The following is a 20752-nucleotide window of genomic DNA, read 5'->3' on the forward strand; positions in this document are numbered from 1 at the left end:
AGTGTTTCACATGTGCTAAGCATGTACTCTACCACTGAGCTGTAACTCCAGCCCTAAAACTAGTTTTTATTGATTTATCTACTCATATATTTTGAATTTCATGACATCATCTGAACATAGTAACTTTTAAAAAAGTATATGTGAATATAAAACTAAAATGAACAAGTAGTCTATTTTATGTTGGGCGGTTGTGTGTCTTTATAACTAAAACTGCATTTTTATGAACCACAAAATAAAGTATCCCTATTTTTTTTTGGAGGGAACTAATGATGAGGGAAGTTGAGAAACTTGCTTAATGTCAAACAGCTAGCAGGTGAGAGTGTTAAGGATTAAAGATAAACCCTAGGCATTATTCTTCATTTAAATGTTAACTTTCTTCAGATCCTCTGTGGGCAGATTCAAGTAACCCAAAGCTTTAATTTTGGCCCACATGCTGACTCCTTCTAAACTCTTTATGTCCAGCACAGACATTTCTTTAAGTACCTGTTGACAAAAGCCACTTGATTGTTCCACAAACTCAATATTCCCAGTAGAACGAAAAGCTTCTGTGACCATCTCTCATCAACCAGATTTTATCTCTGAATGGCTCTATAAATCTCTTAATAGCACTACCTTCCCCTTTCAAATACCCAACCTGTACCATCTGGACTTATAAGTCATCTTTAGCAAAAAAGTTACATCCTATGTCCTCAACCTTTCTCTGAATATACCCTTTCCTTTCTGCCTGAAGGAACCTTGGTTCTCCCCCAAGACTACTCCTGCCTTTCAGCCCTCTCCAGAAGGAGCTGTTTCTCTCATATCCCTGCTTCCCATCTAGACCATCTCCCTGGATCATCTCTTTGAGATCTTTCCCTGAACTCCAAACTCATCTGTCAATATCTCCACTTGGGTATTTGGAAGTCATCACAACCTTAAAATGACACCAACTAAAGTCTGGAATTCATCTCCAAAACCATTCTTCCTCACTGTTCTCCATCTCAAATTAATGCACTTCTACTTTCTCAGGTGCAGAGACCAACTAATACCAACATAATCTCCTCTTCTTGCACCCCCCCGCCATGTAATTCCTCAGAAATTCTTTTCACTTCCTCTTCTAGTATCAAACCATATCTACCTCCATAATCAACTCCAGTAGATTCTGCCTATATACCCTCCTGTATGATCTCTGCTTCCCAACTGTGCCACCTAACAGCCAAGGTGATCCAATTAAAACTTCATATCATGACATGGCTCTGCTAAGGATTCCTATCACACCCAGCAAAGCCCAGATTCCTGGAGTGTTCATAAGGTCCTCTGTGATTTAGAATTCATGCTACCTGCTAAACTAATCTCTTTCCCTCTTCCTGACAGAGGTCTCCTTGACTACTCTTCATATGTGGCAAACATTTATATCTTAGGGTCCTTTGCACTAACAATTCCTGCTGCCTAGAATACTATTTCATATAGCTTTAACTATATAGCTCTTTCCATTACAGCTTTTCTGCTCAAATATATTCTTATCAACAAAGTCCTCCTTGACCACCTTGTATGAAATAATAAGCCTCCTATGCCACCTCCCTCCCACTCCAAATGCTCTCACCTCTTTTAATTGCTGAAAAAAAAATTATTTGTTGTACCTCTAGGAATAGAATCTCTACAAGGACAAATTTCTTCACCTGTTAATTGTTTTATGTAGTGTCTAGAACACTATATAAAAAGCATTTAAGCCAGGCACAGTGGCACATGCCTGTAATTCCAGTTGCTCAGGAGGCTAAAGATGGAGGATTGCAAATTTAAAGCCAGCCTTAGCAAAAGTGAAGTGTTAAGTAACACAGTGAGACCCTGTCTCTAAACAGAATACAAAACAGGGCTGGGGATGTGGCTCAGTAGTTGAGTGACCCTGAGTTCAATCCCCCATATTCCACCCCTCAAAAAAAAAAAAAAAAAGCATCTGAAACATTTACTGAATAAAGGAAAAAGAAAGGAAGCAGGGAGGATACCAGGATGGCCCCATCTTCACACCCCCCAAGTATACCTCAGTGCTGAATCAGTTGCATGTGCTGCTGTTGTAGTGATGACAGGAGACTGAGCTCTGGTGGCTGAAACAGTCGCAACCACAGCGGGAGGGATAGTATTGGAGGTGGTAACAGGTGGACGAGACTATTAAAAGAAGAAAAAAATACTTTATTTAAAACAAAAGGCAAAATAAAACATATTAAGTCAAACATTAAAAGTATAAAAATATAATTTGAAACGTGGCTGTTAGATAGCACAGCTGGGAAGCAGAGATCATACAGGAGGGTATATAGGCAGAATCTGGTAGAGTTGATTATGGAGGTAGAATGACATGGTCTGATACTGGAAGAGGAAGTCAAAAGAATTTCTAAAGAATTACATGGGGGGGCGGTGTGTGTGAGAAGAGGAGATTATGCTGGTATTAGCCTGTGCACCTATGCCCAAATGACAGTAAATTCTTACAGACCAACTAAAGAATTCTTTTTCCAGATAGATTATTATAAGAACAAGAGTCTTATTTTGGTTGGACAGCACATAAGTCCCTCCTTTCCAAATATGACTAGAGTCAAAATACTGCCTGACTCCGTACAAACTAGAATTTAAACCTTCATACCTGGAGTTCCTACAGTCTACTAAGAGTCCTGGTATAGACATTTTTTACCACTGCTAAACCAAATGCCCTTCTCAGCTACTGTTAGCTTTCAGGTGAAGTTAGCATTCAAAAGGCAAACTCAGGTTAGAGCTCCAGCACTGCAAAACAACAGTAAACAGGGCCAGAGACGTGGCTCAGTGGCAGAGTGCTTGCCTAGCATGCAGGAGGCCTTGAGTTTCACCCTAGCATTACAAAAACAAAAACAAAAAAACCAAATAGCAACAACAAAAAAACATAAACACAGGGTAACAGTATTCTGTGCTGGCAAGTCAGGTGCTCAAAGAAACAAAAAAGTCTTGATGCTTAGATGTTTCTTGGATGTTTTCATACAGGTACACAGCCCTCTAACCTACCACCATCAATGTATAAAATCTTCATCTGATAAAAGAGCCTCACACTGTGATTCACAGTCATTCTTCTACTCACCTGTCTTCTGATTCAGCCCTCAACATCTTGATCCTGATGTCAAATCCCCAAACTTTGCCCATTCTTTTTGGTATCAAAGATTGAACCCAGGGGTGTATAAGCACTGAGCCAGAGCCACAGCCTTTTGTTATGTTTTATAAAGAGACAGGGTCTTGCTGAGTTGCTTAAGGCCTTGCTAAGTTGCTGAGGCTGGCTCTGAACTTGTAATCCCCTGCCTCAGCCTCCTGAACAGCTGGGAGTACAGATGTGCTCCAAGGTGCCAACACTCTGCCCATTCTTTATCCTTGCTTTTCAAAAACCTCAGTCTTTTATCTGCTGCTCCTACTGTGTACAGCTGCATATCTCACACTAGGGCTACTGCTCCACTGCCTCACTAGTGAGTTCCTAGTCTTGGCTCTCATACTTCTCTAACTTTTCATATATTCTATAGGTACTCCTGAATGCCCTCCAACTGTGTTTTGCTGGGAAGGTCTTTTGTTTCACTGTATTTCAGCACATAATCACTGCCACCACATTAATATATATTCATGAGTATTCCATGCCCCTTAATCTTGCACCAAAGACAGTAAAGTAATAAATTATTTTTTAAGTAATACCAGCACTATTTAAAAAAAAAAGAAGCTTTACATAATGGTCACACCCCACTTTTAAAAAAATTGGCATAAAATCTGTGATGATTATATACAATGAAATACGTAGTTTGAAAGCTTTAGGTAAAACATATACTACTCACTGTCCTAATCGGGACTCTGCTCTATTATATAAACACAACTGTTTCACACACATTACCTCAATGATTTCTAAAAGCATTAGAATTTCCATCTCCTCTGTGTAATTCAGTTAAGATTAATCTTTCTGGGCTGGGGTTGTAGCTCAGTGGTAGAGCTCTTGCCTCACTTGTGTGAGGCACTGGGTTCAATCCTTAACACTGTATAAAAATAAATTTCTTTAAAAAAGGCATTATGGGCTGGGGATGTGGCTCAAGTGGTAGCGCGCTTGCCTAGCATGTGGGAGGCACTGGGTTCGATTTTCAGCACCACATAAAAATGAAATAAAGATATTATGTCCACCTAAGTAAAAACTAAGAAAATAAATATTTAAAAAAAGGTATTGTCTTAAAAAAAAACTAAAGAAAAAAATTAATCTTTCAAAGACTTTTTTTTTTAAAGTTGTACATGGACATAATATTTTTATTTATTTATTTTTATGTGGTGCTGAGGATCAAACCCAGTAACTCACTAGTAATAAGCAAGCACTCTACCACTAAGCCACAATCCCAGCCTGAATTTTTTTTTTTTTTTGGATTGGATATAACTGGTTACAAAAAAAGTGGCTCTCACTGGGTGCAGCAGTGTATGCCTGTAATTCCAGTAGCTTGGGAGGCTGAGGCAGGAGGAGCACAAATTCAAAGCCAGATTCAGCAAAAGTGAAGTGCTAAGCAACACAGTGAGACCCTGTCTCTAAAGAAAATACAAAATAGAGCTAGAGATATAGTTCAGTGGTTGAGTGCCCCTGAGTTCAATCTCTGGTTACCCCCCTCACCCCCCGCGCAAGTGGCTTTCTACACAAAAATCAATGTTATATTCCCTTAGCATTCCCAATTTACAGATTTATCATCTACACTATACTTTGGTAGTTCCAAGGCCATAGATTTCCTTGAAAAGAAGTTGAAAGGCACAGGCTATCTTCTCGGAAAACCATGTTTAATGTATAAAAATGTGCATAAAGCCTTTAGAGGTTCACTGACCTCTAGCAAAATTAAAATCCCTTTTAAGGTCTAGCTATCCTTCATCACACACTATCACCATTATTCTCTTTCTTGACATTGTTTCATTTCCCTCTTCATTTCTCTGAATCCTCCCTACTACTTTCATCCCAACAAAAGGCCTTCCTTTATTACCTCTGTTCTATATTCCAACAACTCACATGACACTGTATATCCTTCAAACTTCCCTAAGTTTGGGAAGTGACAAGGTAGCACTAATTTTTAAAAAAGTAGGTTAAAAGTCAATGAAGTTGGGGCTGGGGATGTGGCTCAAGTGGTAGCGCGCTCGCCTGGCATGCGTGCGGCCCGGGTTCGATCCTCAGCACCACATACAAACAAAGATGTTGTGTCCACCGAAAACTAAAAAAAAATGAATAAATATTAAAATTCTCTCTCTCTCTCTATTAAAAAAAAAAAAAAAGTCAATGAAGTCAAGGATTCTATCAGTGTCTGGCAGTGACTAACTTAGGCACTTAAATCTTAATCTTGCAGGATAAGAAGCCCTGGTCCTGACGTACCTGGATTGGTTGGTGAATGATGTGCTGTACTGCTGGCTGGGCTGCAGCAGCATTTGGCAACTGTGAAGTCGGCCTCAGGACTGTGGTTACTTTAGAACTGGACATTACAGCTGCAGCAGCTGCACCTGAAAAAAAAAATTTATTAGTATTTAAATAGATCTAATTATATCCCCTAGGAAAATGACTTCTAAAACTCAAATAATGTTGGTATTTAGATGAAGTATGCTCTACATACTTCCCATTCATCTTAAAGAAAATTAAGAAAAGGCCAGGCACAGTGCCTATGGTCCCAGCTACTCAGGAACCTGAGGCAAGAGGATCATTTGAGCCCAGGAGTTCCAGGCTGGCCTGGGCAACACAGCAAGACATATAGTTTCAAAAATAACGAAAGAAAATTAAGCGGTTGTGGCTCAGAGGAAGAGCGCTCACCTAGCATGTGTGACACACTGGGTTTGATCCCCAGGATCATATAAAAACAAAATAAAGGTATTTAAAAAGAAAGAAAGAAAGAAAGAAAGAAAGAAAGAAAGAAAGAAAGAAAGAAAGAAAGAAAGAAAGAAAATTAAGAAAAGCTGTACTCAAGGGTTGAGATTTGTTTTGGTGGTAATTATAGGCAGATAGGGTGTGGCTGGAGGATGTGGGACACTGGGGGCATGCCTTCAGGGTACGTATTTTGACCCTGGTCTGCTTTGTCTCTCTGCTTCCTTGTGCCATGTCCTCAACTGCTTTCCCCAACCACATTCTTTCACTGCCTCACTAAGGGCCCAGAGCAATGGAGCTGGCTGTCTATGGGCTGATACCTCTGAAAGCTTGATAGCCAAATAAACTTCCTCCTCTAAAATTGTTGTCAGGTCTTTTGGTTACAGCAATGAAAAAGCAGACTAAAATAAGATTTAATAAGATAACACATATTGTTACTTCAAGGATATTCTTAAATGAAACTGGCTAGTGTCTTGTTAATTCCAAGTACAAAACAAAATGAATAGCACAGTGTGGTGCTGCTGTATACTTTCTGGCTAGCACTGGAACACTTTAACCATCAGACAGTGACACTTCACTTACCCACCACTGCCTTTGTTCCATTAGTGCAAACACTGTGAAAAAGGCAGAATATCTTAATGCGTTCATGAAAATAGTTCTGACCCTATAGCCTCTTAAAAGGGCCTGTGAATATCACATGTTGGCAATCACTTGAGTTCTATGACTAAGCAAACCTGGTTTTTAATTTATTAGTCTGATTACAAGTTCAAAGCCAGCAACATCAAGGTGCTAAGCAACTCACTTGAGACCCTGTCTCTAAATAAAATACAAAAAAGGGCTAGGGCTAGGGATGTGGCTCAGTGGTTGAGTACCCCCTGAGTTCAATCCATGGTACCCAAAAAAGAAAGAAAAAAAAATTGAGTGACCATTAACAGTATACTTTGAAAGAATTCAGTATTGGCCTAGAATGTAACTCAGTGGTACAGTGTTTGCCTAGCATGGGCAAGGACCTGAGTTTGATTTCTAGCTCAATATACACACACAACAAAAAGAGGAGAAAAAAAAAGAAAGAAATTTAATATTAATACTAGTGACTTATTTATGAAAAATGAATATCATGTTCAGACTACCATAGCCTTCTGAGTTCCTCAGAGTAAAGAACAATTTTTAGACAATTAAAAATTCACACTAATTTTACACATACAGTTGTTCTAACCCAACTCTAAGAAGCACATCTTAGACCTCATTAAAAATGTATATTGCCTTAAGTTTACCTCTACTGTCCTGCAACTTAATATGCTGATTATGAATACATTTTTTGTAAATATATCTTCAACCAAATGTGTATGTGCATTTCCAGAGTTTGAACAAAACATGCAGTCTTTACCTCGAGGTAAATGAGAAGCGCCAATGTGAAGAGGGGGGCCAGGAGCGTTGCTGCGGATAATGGACATCTGTACATTTGTGGTCATGATGTGATGCAGATTACTGGGATGTCCCTGAAAGAAATGGGATATAATATCATTTTCATGTACTTGGTCTTACCTATTGTCTCTAGAAGTCAGTTGCCTCCAAATGTGGGTCAGGTTGTTCTTTTAGATAGTGGGTACCCCGAGGGAGGGCTGAGGACATTTAGCTTTATCTGTTTTAAGCACTGTACTGCATAATGATCTATGCCAACAGTCATGCCACAAGTGACTCTGAGGCACCTTCAATTGTTTCAGGCCAGCTAGTTGCTAGACCCCAGTAACACATGACATATTCTACTGTCTCCTTTTCATCTGCAATATTAGCCTTTCATACTTGCTTACTCTTTCTTGGCCAAAGGTTTACTTTGTGTATTCTCACTGTTTGCATGATTCTCTTTCCCTCATTCCTTATGCTATTGGGAATTTCCAAGTAAATGTCAGTTAGTACCCAACAGGTACTCCTCTACCCATTTTTGGCTCACCCCTCAAATGTCCCAACTTCTGATATCAGTGCTTCTCAAATGGCAATTCTTAAGACTTCTGGGAATACTTAGCAATATGACAAAAGTACAGCATCACAGGGAATTGTTTTGGAGTATTAATTTTTCTTGAAACTATGAAAGGGAAGAATCCTGGGAATTAGTTTTTTTCATAGGTAGATAATTTAAAATATTTAATAAGTCAAATATATATAAAGGGATAAGACTGTAACTTTTCAATAATTTGAAGAAAAACCAGGTAACTTCAATATAAATGTTCATAGCTGGAGGGCTACCTGAGCAAACCTACCAGTATCCCAAGAGATACATATTTGCGCTCCTGAGAAAAACCTAGAGAAGCACTGCCCAACACTGCTGCTGTAAGGTGGTTTCCAATCCTTCAGAGCTATCTCTCTATAAGCAAGGACAACTGGACTCTGACCCTCAAGGACATGGACCATCCAAATTGGATTTGTATCTCACTGGGGCAGTGCCTAGCATATAGCAGCAGATGCTCAATAAATATGGGTTACACCACCACTACACACCCTGGCCTCTACTCCTATCCCTTCTCTCAAATCTACTATCTTCCCATTTGTAGATATCAGTGACTATTTACTTTTTTATTTAGGATAGTGCCTAATGTACTGCTGGCATTCAATATATAATGATCAACAGTTTGGAATCTTAGTTTGAAAATCAGCAAATTAAGAGGAAAAAAACCTGTTGTCCACTGATTGTTGCCACAGGAATGGCTGAAGCTTGAGGGATGCTACTCTCCATGGTAACGGTAACCTGCCCTGGAACCTTGGGGGGAAGTGACAAGGTAGAAGGTGGAGCAGGAGCAATGGGACGGCTAGGCATGGTGGGCTTCGGGGGCGGCTGCAAACAGAAAACCACACGAAATATATCAATAGCCTTGTTCTAGTGATGCATTTTACTCTATAGTTAAAAGTACACAAATCAAACCCAGCGAGTGCCAGGAAAGATGCCATAAGCCTTATATGCTTTATCTGTCAGCATCACAGCTGTTCCACTGAAGTGCTAGCACTTTCATTTCAGAGAGGAGGAAATGTACAAAGCAAGGCTAAGTGACTTGCTCAGCATCACACAGACAGTAAAAAGTAGAACTGGGAATAAAGCCAGATCTATATGGCACACAGCCCATGCCCTTTCTTCTACACAGCACTGCCTCCCAAGTTTGGGCACAAGTAAACAAAACTCTCAGTAACTAAAACATAATCTCAAGGAAATATACAAGGCAATATGCTAAAATACCTCCAAATTAGCCAGCTATTAAAATAAATCTTGGAGAAGAGTACTACCCCAAGATAAAAACTAACTAGCAAGCCCATAAATTAACATCAATGTCAAAATGAAAAACAGAAAAGATCCTGTGATTCCAACTGCCCATGCCTAGGTACTGCAGGCAGTGACTCTGAGTTACACAGAAGAGCTGAAATGGTAGGACAATGGAAAAAACACCAAAGCATGATTCTACAAAACAGCCCAAGATTTTGTTAAAAATATTTGCCACCATTAGATGTGGTTCAATGTGAAATATTAAAGCTCTCCATTACCTTCATAAGTCCCTCCGAAAAAGGGAGTGGCACTGCTGGCGTCAGGTGTGCTGGCGGGGCTGTCACTGCAACAGGTGTGGCTGATGCGACAGCATGGTGTGTAGACAACATCTGCACCTGTGGATATGGCCTTACCACAACAGGCTCTTGCTTTTCTTCCCGGGACTGGAGGGAGCTGCTGGAACCCATGTGTTCCCTGGCACTGACTTCAGCATCTCGACCTGATTCATCATTGACTAGGAAAGACATGAAGGCGAGAAAGTACGTCACAATTTTTCAACATTAACTAACACAGCAGAATGGATACAGTGGCACCTGCAGTTAAATTTCAGGGTTAACAAAGTGATCACATTCTTGGGGGCTTCCTTAAAAAGAAGGATTTGGGTGTTGGATTGTCTTGATAGACATGAGACCCAAGAGTCACAAGTGTGAAACATAACATTTATTCTGGATATTATGGTTTTCTCAAACTTACAAAGGGTTTGACAACCATTTAAAATAAGCTCAAATAGTTGAAAGTGCATTACAAGATATAAGACAATTTCATTTAAAATGCCTCAAAAAAACAAAGCAAAACAAAACAAACAAACAAAAAACCCTTATGTTAAAAAGATATGTTTAGGGGCTGGAGTTGTAGTTCAGTGATAGAGAGCTTGCCTGGCATGTGTGAGGCACTGGGGTTTAATCCCCAACATATCACATTAAAAGCTAAATAAATAAAACAAAGAATATATATTAAAAAAAAAAAAAAGAGGGGCTGGGGGTATAGCTCAGTTGATAGAGTGTTTGTCTTACAAGCACAAGGCTCTGGGTTCAATCCCCAGGACGAGAGAGAGAGAGAGAGAGAGAGAGAGAGAGAGAGAGAGAGAGAGAGATATTAATACAATTCCTAACTCTAAGAACATGATTTTTCAAGATTGGAGGACAGGGATCAGGGATGCTGGAGATACTTTTCACTGAAACTTCTGTAACTTCTGGAATTTTAGATTACCAGAACACATGACCTATTTAAAAATTAAGATAATCAAGGAATACTAGGGTAATAAAGGAGAAAGTTTGTAGAAATACTAACTTACATTTGTTTATCATTTTTTCTAAAATAATACTAATAGCTTTATTTTTCTGAACACAGAGAAAATATTTACTTATGTGGAAAGTTTAAATTATTTGGAAATCTATAAAGAAAGTAAAGGTGCCCCAAAATCTATAACCCAAAGGCACCAACAGTTAAAACTTTCAGACACTTCTCACCAGTTTTTAATTTGGAGTAGGTTTTATTTAACCATTTTCCATTGATGTGTAACTGTCTTAAAGATAAGTGCACAAATGTTAACTGTGCAGCTCAATGGACTTTCACAAACAAGAATACACCTGAATCACCAGTTCGCAGCTCAAGAAACAAAACATTTCTGGCCCCTGGATATCCTCCTATCCATTCTGCTCCACTGCAGTCCTATCCCTCCCAAAGATACCCACTCTCCTAAACATTTAACACCAGGTTGTTAACAAATATGCCCTGTTGTGTCATGCTTCTTTCACTTGTAAATATGATGATCCACATTACTATACAGAGCTGTAGATTTTTCATTCTCAAACCTGTGTAGTATACCAATGTGTGAACAAAGCACAAATTATCCATTTTACTGTTAAGAGGCATTTAAATAGTTTTCTGTTTTTTTATCAAAATATTATGAATAACTACTAATATTCTTTTCTCCTGCCAGAACTGGGAATTGAATCCAGAAGTGTTAAGCCACTGAGCTACATCTCCAACCCTTTTATTTTACTTTAAGTAAAATACCTGACCTTGAACTTATGATCCTCCTGCCTCAAGCTCCCCAGTAGTTGGGATTATAGATGTGTGCCACTGTGTGTGGCTGTTAGTGCTAGTTATGTCTTTTGGTGAACATAAATATCATTTCTATTGGATAAATACCTGAAAGTTGAAATGCTGAGTAATATACAATATGTACATATTGCATTTAAAGGTTCTCTGGAATTCTACCACCCGGATAATAAAAAAACAGTTTTTTAAAACCACTATGTTGTTGATGGGCTGGGGATGTGGCTCAAGCGGTGGCGCGCTCGCCTGGCATACGTGCGACCCGGGTTCGATCCTCAGCACCACATACCAACAAAGATGTTGTGTCCGCCGAGAACTAAAAAATAAATATTAAAATTCTCTCTCTCTCTCTCTCTCTCTCTCTCTCTCTCTCTCTCTCCTCTCTCACTCTCTCTTTAAAAAAAAAAAAAAATAAATAAATAATAAATAAATAAATAAATAAAACCATTATGTTACTTTAGGTTATTTCTAAATTTTGCTCGTCAAGTGGTTTCTTTAGGAAAAAAAATTATAGAAGTGATGGGTGAAGGGCTGGGGATGTGGCTCAAGAGGTAGCGCGATCGCCTGGCATGCGTGCGGCCCGGGTTCGATCCTCAGCACCACATACAAACAAAGATGTTGTGTCCACCGAGAACTAATAAATAAATATTAAAAAAAAAAAAAAAAGAACTTTGTTCACAAGAAGTGATGGGTGAAAAAACTGATGCATATTTCTAGATTGCTATATACTGACTTTTCTCTCAGGTCATTCAGAATTCTTAGAATTCTGATTTATAAAACCACTTGACTGAATTCTAATTTACATACAATAAAATGGCTACTCTACAGAATGATTTCCCCATCTCCTATGATACTAGGGAATAAACACAGGGCCTTTGTGTGCATGCTTAGGCAGGCATTCTACTACTGACTTATATTCCCAACCCTTTAAAAAATTTTATCTTGAGACGGTCTTGCTAAGTAGTCCAGTTGGCCCTGAACTTGCCATACTTTGGCTCTAGCCTCCACCGTGGCTGGGAGGCATAAGCATCACACCCAACTCTTCAATGATTTTTAAAGAAATAGCCTCAGCAACTCCTAGAAGAAAGGTAGGGACAAATGTTAAGTACTTGTTTAGCTTTCTAAGAAACTGCCAAAATACTTTTGAAAGCAGCTGCATCGTTTTATGTAGAGTTTCAGTTGCTTCTTATCCTCACCAATGCTTGATATATAGCCATCTCAATGCTGCATAGTATGCCAATGTGTGAACAAGGCACAAATTATCCATTCAGCCTTAGTATTTCCACGATGACTGGCAATGCTGCACATCTTTTTATATGATCACAGGACATTCAGATGTATCTTTTAGTGTTGTTGTTGTTGCTTACAGCTTCGATAAGTTGCTGAGGCTGGCTTTGAACTCATGATCCTCCTGCTCAGCCCCTCTCAATGCTGGGATTACAGGCAAGTGCCACATACCCAGCCTCAGATATATCTTCTTTTGTGAAGTATGTGCTCATCTTTTAGTCAATTTTTTAGTCATCATTTTTAGTCAATCAAATTTACTTACATATAAACTTCACTAATTGTGTTTAAATTTTTTCAAAAGCATACAGTGATGTAACCACAACACAATCAAGATATGCAACATTTTTCATTACTCTGACAAGTTCAATGATGCCTCTTTGTTCTCATTTCCCGCCCCTCCCATCAAACAGTGATCTCCTTTGTCATTACAACTTTGTCTTTTCTAGATTTTTCTACAAACAGACAATCTGTGGTTCTTTTGAGTCTAGCTTCTTTTCCTTAGTACAATGTTTTGTACTACAACAGGGAGGTCCCTCTATGTTGGTGAGTGTACAGGTAGCCTGCCTGATCTTTTTTATTGCTGAAGAGTATTCCATTATATGGTTATCCAGTCAGTCGTTGAGAAACATTGGGTTTTCCCAAGTGACTGCTTGGTACAAATAAAAGTTTCTTGGTACAAATAAAAGTGTATAAAGTATAAACATACTTTTCATTTACCTTAGGTAAACACATAGTAAGTACGATTGTTTGGTTGTTTATAAAATATATGTTTAATTTGATAAGACACTGCTAAGTTGTTTTCCAAAGTGGCTAGACCATTTTGCATTCCTGTCAATATATGAGTTCCTTTTGTTCCACATCCATACCAATATTTGGTATTATTGTTTTTTTTAGCTTTAGTCATACTATTGGATGTGTAGTAGTTTCTCAATGTGGGTTTAATTTGCATTGCCCTAAGGATGAATAATTTGAGCAGTTATTCACATGCTTCTTCAACATTTATAGATTTTTTTTAAAAAAATATTTTTTTAGTTGTAGATGAATACCTTTATTGTTATTTTTTTTAAATGTGAGGAGTAAACCCAGTTTCTTTCACATGAGAGATGAGCACTCTATACCACTGAGCTACAACCCCAGCCCCATTCATAGATATTTTTTAGTGAAGTGTCTATTCAAATAATCTGCTCCCTTAAAAAAAAATTATGGCTATCTTTTTAATATTGAGTTACAGGAGTTCTTTATATATTCAGAATAAAAATCCTTTATAGAAAAAGTAATAAAAATTATGGCATTTGCCAGTAAATGGATGGAATTGGAGAATATCATGCTAAGTGAAATAAGCCAATCCCCAAAACCAAAGGCTGAATGTTTTCTCTGATATATGGATGCTAACTCACAATTGGGGGCGGGGGGTTAAGAATAGAAGAGCAGCAGAGCACTCGACTAGAGCATGCGAGGCCCTGGGTTCAATCCTCAGCACCACATAAAATAAATAAATAAAATAAAGGTATTCAGTCCAACTACAACTAAAAACTAAATATTAAAAAAAAAGAATAGAAGTACTTTGGATTGGACAAAAGGAATTAAAGAAAAAGAGGGGGAATGGGAATAGGAAAGATAGTAGAATGAATCGGATATTATCATCTTATGTGCATATATGATTACACAACCAATGCAATTCTACATCATGTACAACCAGAAGAATAAGTTACACTCCAAAAGAATAAGTTATACATAGGTATACTATGTCAAAATACATTCTATTAAAAAAAATAAGAACAACAAAAAAAAAAGCATATGAACAAGTACAAAAGTAAAGAATGAATTGTTCTCCAGCTCTTAAAAAAAAAAAAAAAAGAACCATTATAGATGTATCTTTTGAAAATATCCTCTCTGTGGCACACCTTCTGGTTTTCTTTTCTTTTCTTTTTAAAGAAAGAGAGAGAGAGAGAGAGAGAGAGAGAGAGAGAGAGAGAGAGAGAGAGAATTTTTAATATTTATTTTTTAGTTCTGGGCAGACACAACATCTTTGTTGGTATGTGGTGCTGAGGATCGAACCCGGGCCAGGCGAGTTCGCTACCGCTTGAGCCACATCCCCAGCCCCCTTCTGGTTTTCTTAATGGTATCTTTTGAAGAGCAATCATTTTTAAATTTGTATGAACTGCTTCTCTTTGCATGTGACCTGAGCAAGTTTTGTTTACCCTGAAGTTGTAAACAGTTTCTCCTCTATTTTCAAAATTCTACATTTAGATCAATGATGTATTTTGAGTTAATTTTTGTATGTGAAGAAAGTATGGATCCAGATTCATTTTTACCGCCCAAATGGATATTCCAGAATTTCCACAATACTTTGAAGAGTCTATCATTTTCCTATCAAATTACTTAGAAACCTTTGCAAAAATCAATTGATCAACCCAGGTGCTGTGGTGCATGCCTGTAATCCCAGCAGCTAGAGAGGCTGAGGCAGGAGGATTGCACGTTCAAAGCCAAGCTCAGCAAAAGTGAGGCACTAAGCAACTCAGTGAGACCCTGCCTCTAAATAAAATACAAAACAGGGCTAGGGATGTGGCTCAGTGGTCGAATGTAGTTCAATCCCCAGTACCTAAATAAATAAATAAATAAAAATTTTAAAAAATCAATTATCACACGTCTAGGTCCATTTCTAGATCCTCCACTTTATTTTACAAATCTATAATTTGTCTCTTTATGCCAATACCACATTATTTTCTTCTCTGGGGGTGGTACTGAGGATTGAACCCAGAGCTTTCTGCATACTAGGCAAGCACTGTCCCACTGATTTACATCCCCACTCCTTTAAAAATTTTTGTTTTCAAATAGGGTCACACAAAGTAGCCCAGATTGGCCTTTAACCTGTGATCCTCCTTCCTCAGCCTCCAGAGTAGCTGGGATTAAAGATGTGCATGATTGGGCCAGACTTCATTATATTGATTAGTGTAGTTTTGTAGCAAGTTTTGAAATAAGGCAACAGTGTCCTCCAACTTTTTTTTTTTGGGGGGGGGGTCAAAACTGCTTTAGCTATTCTAAGTTCTTTGGATTTCCACATAATTTTAAAATTATGTTGTTAAATTTTACAAAAAAAGCCTGATGAGATTTTAATTAGGATGTCTTTGAATGGACCAATATCCTAAAATATTGGGGTTTTCCACTCAAGAATATGATAGATTTTTTTTTTCATTTACCTAGTTCTTTAATTTCTCTCAGTAAAGCTTTAGTCTCCTAACCCTGGAAGACTAGGTCTTAATTTTGTTAAATTTATTCCTCCGTAATTTTTTTTCACATGCCACTGTAAATGATGTTTTAAAAGTTTCTTTTCTATTGCAATGTCCAGACATAATTCATTTTTGTGCACTGATCTTGTATTCTACAACTTTATCTATTTCACTTATTAGTTGAAACACTTTCAAAAGATTCTTTTGGATTTCTGCATATAGTATCATGTTGTTTATTAATAAGGACAGTTTTACTTCTCTCCATTTTCTACTGATTTTTTTTTTTTTTAATATTTATTTTTTAGTTCTCGGCAGACACAACATCTTTGTTGGTATGTGGTGCTGAGGATCGAACCCGGGCCGCACGCATGCCAGGCGAGCGCGCTACCGCTGAGCCACATCTCCAGCCCTCTACTGATTTTTTAAATCATATTTTGTTTGTTTTATTTTTTTCAGTTTTTTTTATTAGCTACACATGACATTACAATGATTTTGGCAATTCATACATTTGAATCAATTAGGGTATAAATTCTCATTTTTCTGATTGTACAGATTGCAGAATCACACTGGTCATAGTCGCCTATATACATACAGCAATCATAATGTCTATTCTTTCCCTTTTTTCCCAAATTGTCCCTAAATAAAATTAAGAAAAAGAACAATTCCACACCATTTCCCATAATCTGTTTGTCCAAGAAGACCAATTTTTAACAACTTCATTAAAATAGAATGCATTGATCATTTCCTATTAGACTCTTTTGAGGTTCATTTATCATTTCCTTCCAGATATTTGGATTTATTTCAGTTTATTTCTATTAGGAAAAAAATCTTGAAGCATTAGTTATGTATATTTCTTAACTTTGAATATGTACTTCATTCAGATCCTGACATGCTCAGAACTTCAAATCGTCTCTTGTGACACAGCCATAGGAAACAGAGACATCTAACTACTAAGAGAAAATTTCTATTTTATTTCTTTAAAACTATTGAAAGAATATACATATAAGCACCCTTGAGAAGTAAAATTTCAGACACTTTTGTTCTAATAATTTGTTTGTCAGCAAAACTTGAGGACAATAATCGCTAAGTAACACCTTTTTAAGTGAGCAGTATAATTCCTTGCAAGGAAAAGACGTTAAAAAATGTTCTGCTTAACTGTGCTCCTTTCAATTATCCTATTGTGAATTTATGCCACAGACAAAATATTATCAAAAATATTTGTTAAGGAATAAAAAACTTTAGGAGGGTTTATGAGAAGTCATTGACCATAACTTTGTGCCCTCCACTATAGCAAGTACAGCATATGCAAAGATGTAAGAGAAACAGATGGCCTTGGCTCTCCTTTGAGCTTCACTCTAGGGGAGGTCACAACCTGATTGCTGTGGAAGATATGACATCTAAATGACATCTAAGATGAAACCTTAAGGAAGAACAAGGATTAACCAAATAACTGTGTATGGAAAGAAAGGTTTTAGGTTTGTGGCTTAGGAAAAGAATGTGCAAAGTTCCAAGGTCATGAAAACTAAGAACCTGAAATTATTCACTGAGAAAACATGAGTAGATCCCATCCAGCAGGAGGCAGAACACAGCTTAAAGTAATTTTGAGACTAAAAAGAACTAAAATAAATTTGTAACAAAAGATGGAGTTGGCAGGATGGCGGTAAAGCAATTTGAAATGAGACTGAACATTAGACAAGGGTCAAGGCTCACAGGTAAGAGACAATGACAGAGCAATTAAAGATGCCTCAGATCCTCATTTGAGCAATGAGTCAACAATGGTACAATTTACCATAAGGAATAGAACCACTGGGTGGTAAAGAAGAAAATAGTAGAAAAAGTAATATATTTCACTTTGCAATATCATGTTTTTCCTTAATATACAGAAAAAAATGGTACTTGAAGGAATTCCTTAACTTCAGCAATGTTGACTGGACTGGATAATTCTTTGAGTGGGGAAGAGATTGTCCAGTGCATTTTAATATATTCAGCAACATCCCTGGCCTCTAACCTAACAAATGCTGAAAGCACCACCTAGTTGTGATGACCAAAAATGTCTCCAGCCAAATATTCTCCTCATGACAAAATCAACCCCCACTGACAACCACTCATCTATACCACTCAAAGAATACACTAACTAACCATATTGCTTATATTTGTGTGTGTGTATATATATATTATATATATTCTTCTTTTTTCTATTTAGCTAGTTCCTAAGAGGTGGCCTATCTTTACACACTGTTGTGCTCCCTTTATGCACTACTATACATATGGGTGTTAATAAGATGAGACTATATCCATGCATTAAAAAATAGTTCTTATAGGCATGCTTTACTATAAGTCACATGAATACTCAGTACGTGTGAATGAAATGGCTAAAAGAGTAATAAAAAATTTCGTATTTCAATCACTACAGTAACATACCCTTTCTTTAAATTCAATAACCTAGTATTTAAATCCTAGAAGGAATCTGCTAATTTTTAAGTTACAAAACTGGCATTAGTCTTGAAATAGGAAGCCATATAGAAGAATAGTACACATCTCACCTGTAGCCGCTGGGTTTATCAATCCTGCAGAACCACTGTTTGCAATCTGTGAAGGTGCCTGGCTCAGTCCAGTGGAGGGGGTTCCCAACCGAGGAAACTGTTGAGAACTCATTTCCACCTGCAAGTACATAGTCATATAAGTTGTTACAAGATTCTGAGATTAAAGTTAATAATGGCTTTAATCTTTGGTATCCTTAATGTTTCCTTGGAAAAGCAAATGCAGAATCATTTATCTAGAACAATAATCAATGATAATATGAATGCAGACATTAGCTAAATTATGAAAGTTTTTTAATGCACATAGGTTAAATTTAAATAACATCATTTATACATCACTGGGGGATACCATGACCCTCCATAAATACTTGTGGATTGCGATGTGGAAAAAAAAAAAAAAAGGACATTAAATCCTGTACAACAGCCACATGACAGGTAATACCACAAGGCATATCTACCTTTTGTGTAAAGTTTTATGGAAAATAGCATGTCTCTTTGAAAGACAAACCTCACGCCAAAGTAAAAAGAACAGTAATTAGTATGTCATAAAAAGATGCAAGAGGGGAAATGCCCAGCCCCAAGAAAGCATTAGAAATCTTACATTAAGACTTGAAGTACAAGGAATTCTCAAACGCTTTTCTGCAAAGGCCTCCATTTACAGATTTCCTTTTTTTCTCTTTCAAAGACATCCCATTGAGCCAGAAGGATCCGGCAGACACCTTCTGCACCTTCTCAAATCGTCCCCTACTTTTCCCTCAGGGGTCAAGCTCCCCTGATTCGACCCTAACCCCACCCCATCCCGAACCCCCCCTCCCTGAGATCAGAGGACAGATTTGTTTCCAGATACTTCGGGTGTCCAAGACTCCGTCTCCCAGGGGAAGGAACCAAACGTTCTGGGGAGTACCTCAACAAGACAAGCAGTGTGCCTCTTTACCTGTAGCCGCCGCCCGCCGCCCGCACCTCCCGCTTCCACCTCTCCGGCCTGGGGGTGCCGCGGAGGGCCCGTCTTGGCGGCAGCGCTGGGCTCAAGGGACAACAAGAGGACTCGTGCCGAAGCGCGCCCGAGCCCGCCGCTGTCCAGCCCCGCCAACCCCACTCACCCCCGCCACCCGGCCGCCGGTCGGCTCCCAGTCCTCTTCCCCCGAACCTGCCCCTACCTCCCCCGCCCGCCCATTGGCCCCATGCCCGACGCGTCACTGGAGGCCCGGCACCAATCTACAGAGGCCTGCACGCTCTGAGCCCGCCCCACCCTCCCGCCGACCGACAGCCAATCAAAAGCGAACCTCGCCGGGGCAGCCCAAACCCCTCGAGGCTGGGCCAATGGCAGAGGAAGACAGGCACTCCCGGAGAGGGGGGCGGGGAGTGGGGAGGCCCCGCCTCAGTCGGGGTCTGAAAGCGGCGGGCGCAGGGCCCGGATGTGGAGAGTCACTTTAAACTGCTTCAGGAGCCAAACTCCCTGGGCCGCCCGCCCGCCCGCCCGCGTTCCCCCGGCCACCCCGCTCCCCCGCCAAGGCTCACGTCTGCCACGCCCCCACTCCCAGGTTGGCCCACCCTCCCGGTTCTTCTCCCTTCCCCGCCACTAGACATCCAGCCCTTGCCGCCGGCTCAACCGCCGTGCCTAGCTCGCGAAAGAGCTGAAGTCCGAGACACAGAAGCTGGGGTACCTCTGCCCTTCCCCGGGGACGCGCAGCGGGACGGACGCTGCAGCCCGGCTCAGCCGCCCCGCCCCCTCGCCTCCTCCCCTGCCCTCTCGGGCACCCGTCCCGCCATTACCTGAGTGCTGCGAAGAGTGGCCGCCGCGCCGCCTCGAGCTCGCTCCCGTGCGCTCTCCGACTGTGGAGCCGACGTCCTCGGGCTCCGGACCCGCAGCCGCCGCCGGGGCGCTAGCACTCTGCCCCCCACCCCTCACTCCAGCGCCGCTGCTTCCGCCGCCGTAACGAGCTTTCCATCTATTGGCTGAGGTAGGCCCCGCCCCACTCACGGAAAGCCAGTCACCGCTCTGCGTGAGCGGGAGAGCGGACGGTCCTGCCCCCCAGGGCCGAGGAGACCTCCGGGAACTGTAGTCCCCGGCTCCAGGAGGGCGGGGCCGAAAAGGAGGTGGTTAGCCGGGGCGGAGCCTCCTGCGACCCTGTGGGGCAACACACCCCTTTGCTGTGTGAAGTCGGTTCTGCCTTTTCTCTTTGCGGAGTGAGAAGACAGTGGATCCTACCCCTTGGTCTAAGCCTGACTCTGTTGGGTTTCATTTTTCCGAGGTGGGGAGCTGCGACGTGGGAAGGGCAATGGAGGACGATTCCGGCGGCCGGAGGGGCCGCAGGCGGGGTCGAGGGTGTCCAGACTGCGGGTTTCCCTTTTCCCTCCGCCGTGCAGGTCTTAAAGTCAGCACCGAAAGCCGTGGCCTGTGAAGCCTAGGCATCGTGAGAAGATCGGGCGCGCAGCACTGGAGCGCTCTGGGTGTTAAAGCTGGCCATCCGGAGAGGGACTCAGGGCA

General features: G+C 40.1%; 1 protein-coding gene across 5 annotated transcripts in view; it reads right to left on the reverse strand.

Moving 5' to 3' along the window:
• Positions 1 to 20196, reverse strand: part of Sap130 (Sin3A associated protein 130) — a 75474-nt gene extending 55278 nt beyond the window's left edge. For 3 of the 5 annotated variants that reach the window (XM_026389022.2, XM_077798273.1, XM_026389021.2), the window contains exons 1-7: positions 20038 to 20196; positions 18268 to 18385; positions 9365 to 9600; positions 8508 to 8666; positions 7224 to 7335; positions 5357 to 5481; positions 2015 to 2139 (exon numbers count right to left, since the gene is read on the reverse strand). In XM_026389022.2, coding sequence (XP_026244807.1) covers positions 2015 to 2139; positions 5357 to 5481; positions 7224 to 7335; positions 8508 to 8666; positions 9365 to 9600; positions 18268 to 18379 — 869 coding nt within the window. In that variant the 5' untranslated portion in view covers positions 18380 to 18385; positions 20038 to 20196. Of the gene's footprint in view, positions 1 to 2014; positions 2140 to 5356; positions 5482 to 7223; positions 7336 to 8507; positions 8667 to 9364; positions 9601 to 18267; positions 18386 to 19198; positions 19270 to 20037 lie in introns of those variants that run through there. The other 2 variants (XM_026389020.2, XM_077798268.1) reach the window with 2 other exon arrangements.
• Positions 20197 to 20752: the final 556 nt, after the last annotated feature.

This window comes from Urocitellus parryii, chromosome 1, assembly GCF_045843805.1.
Source record: "Urocitellus parryii isolate mUroPar1 chromosome 1, mUroPar1.hap1, whole genome shotgun sequence".
NCBI classification, from domain to species: Eukaryota; Metazoa; Chordata; class Mammalia; order Rodentia; family Sciuridae; genus Urocitellus; species Urocitellus parryii.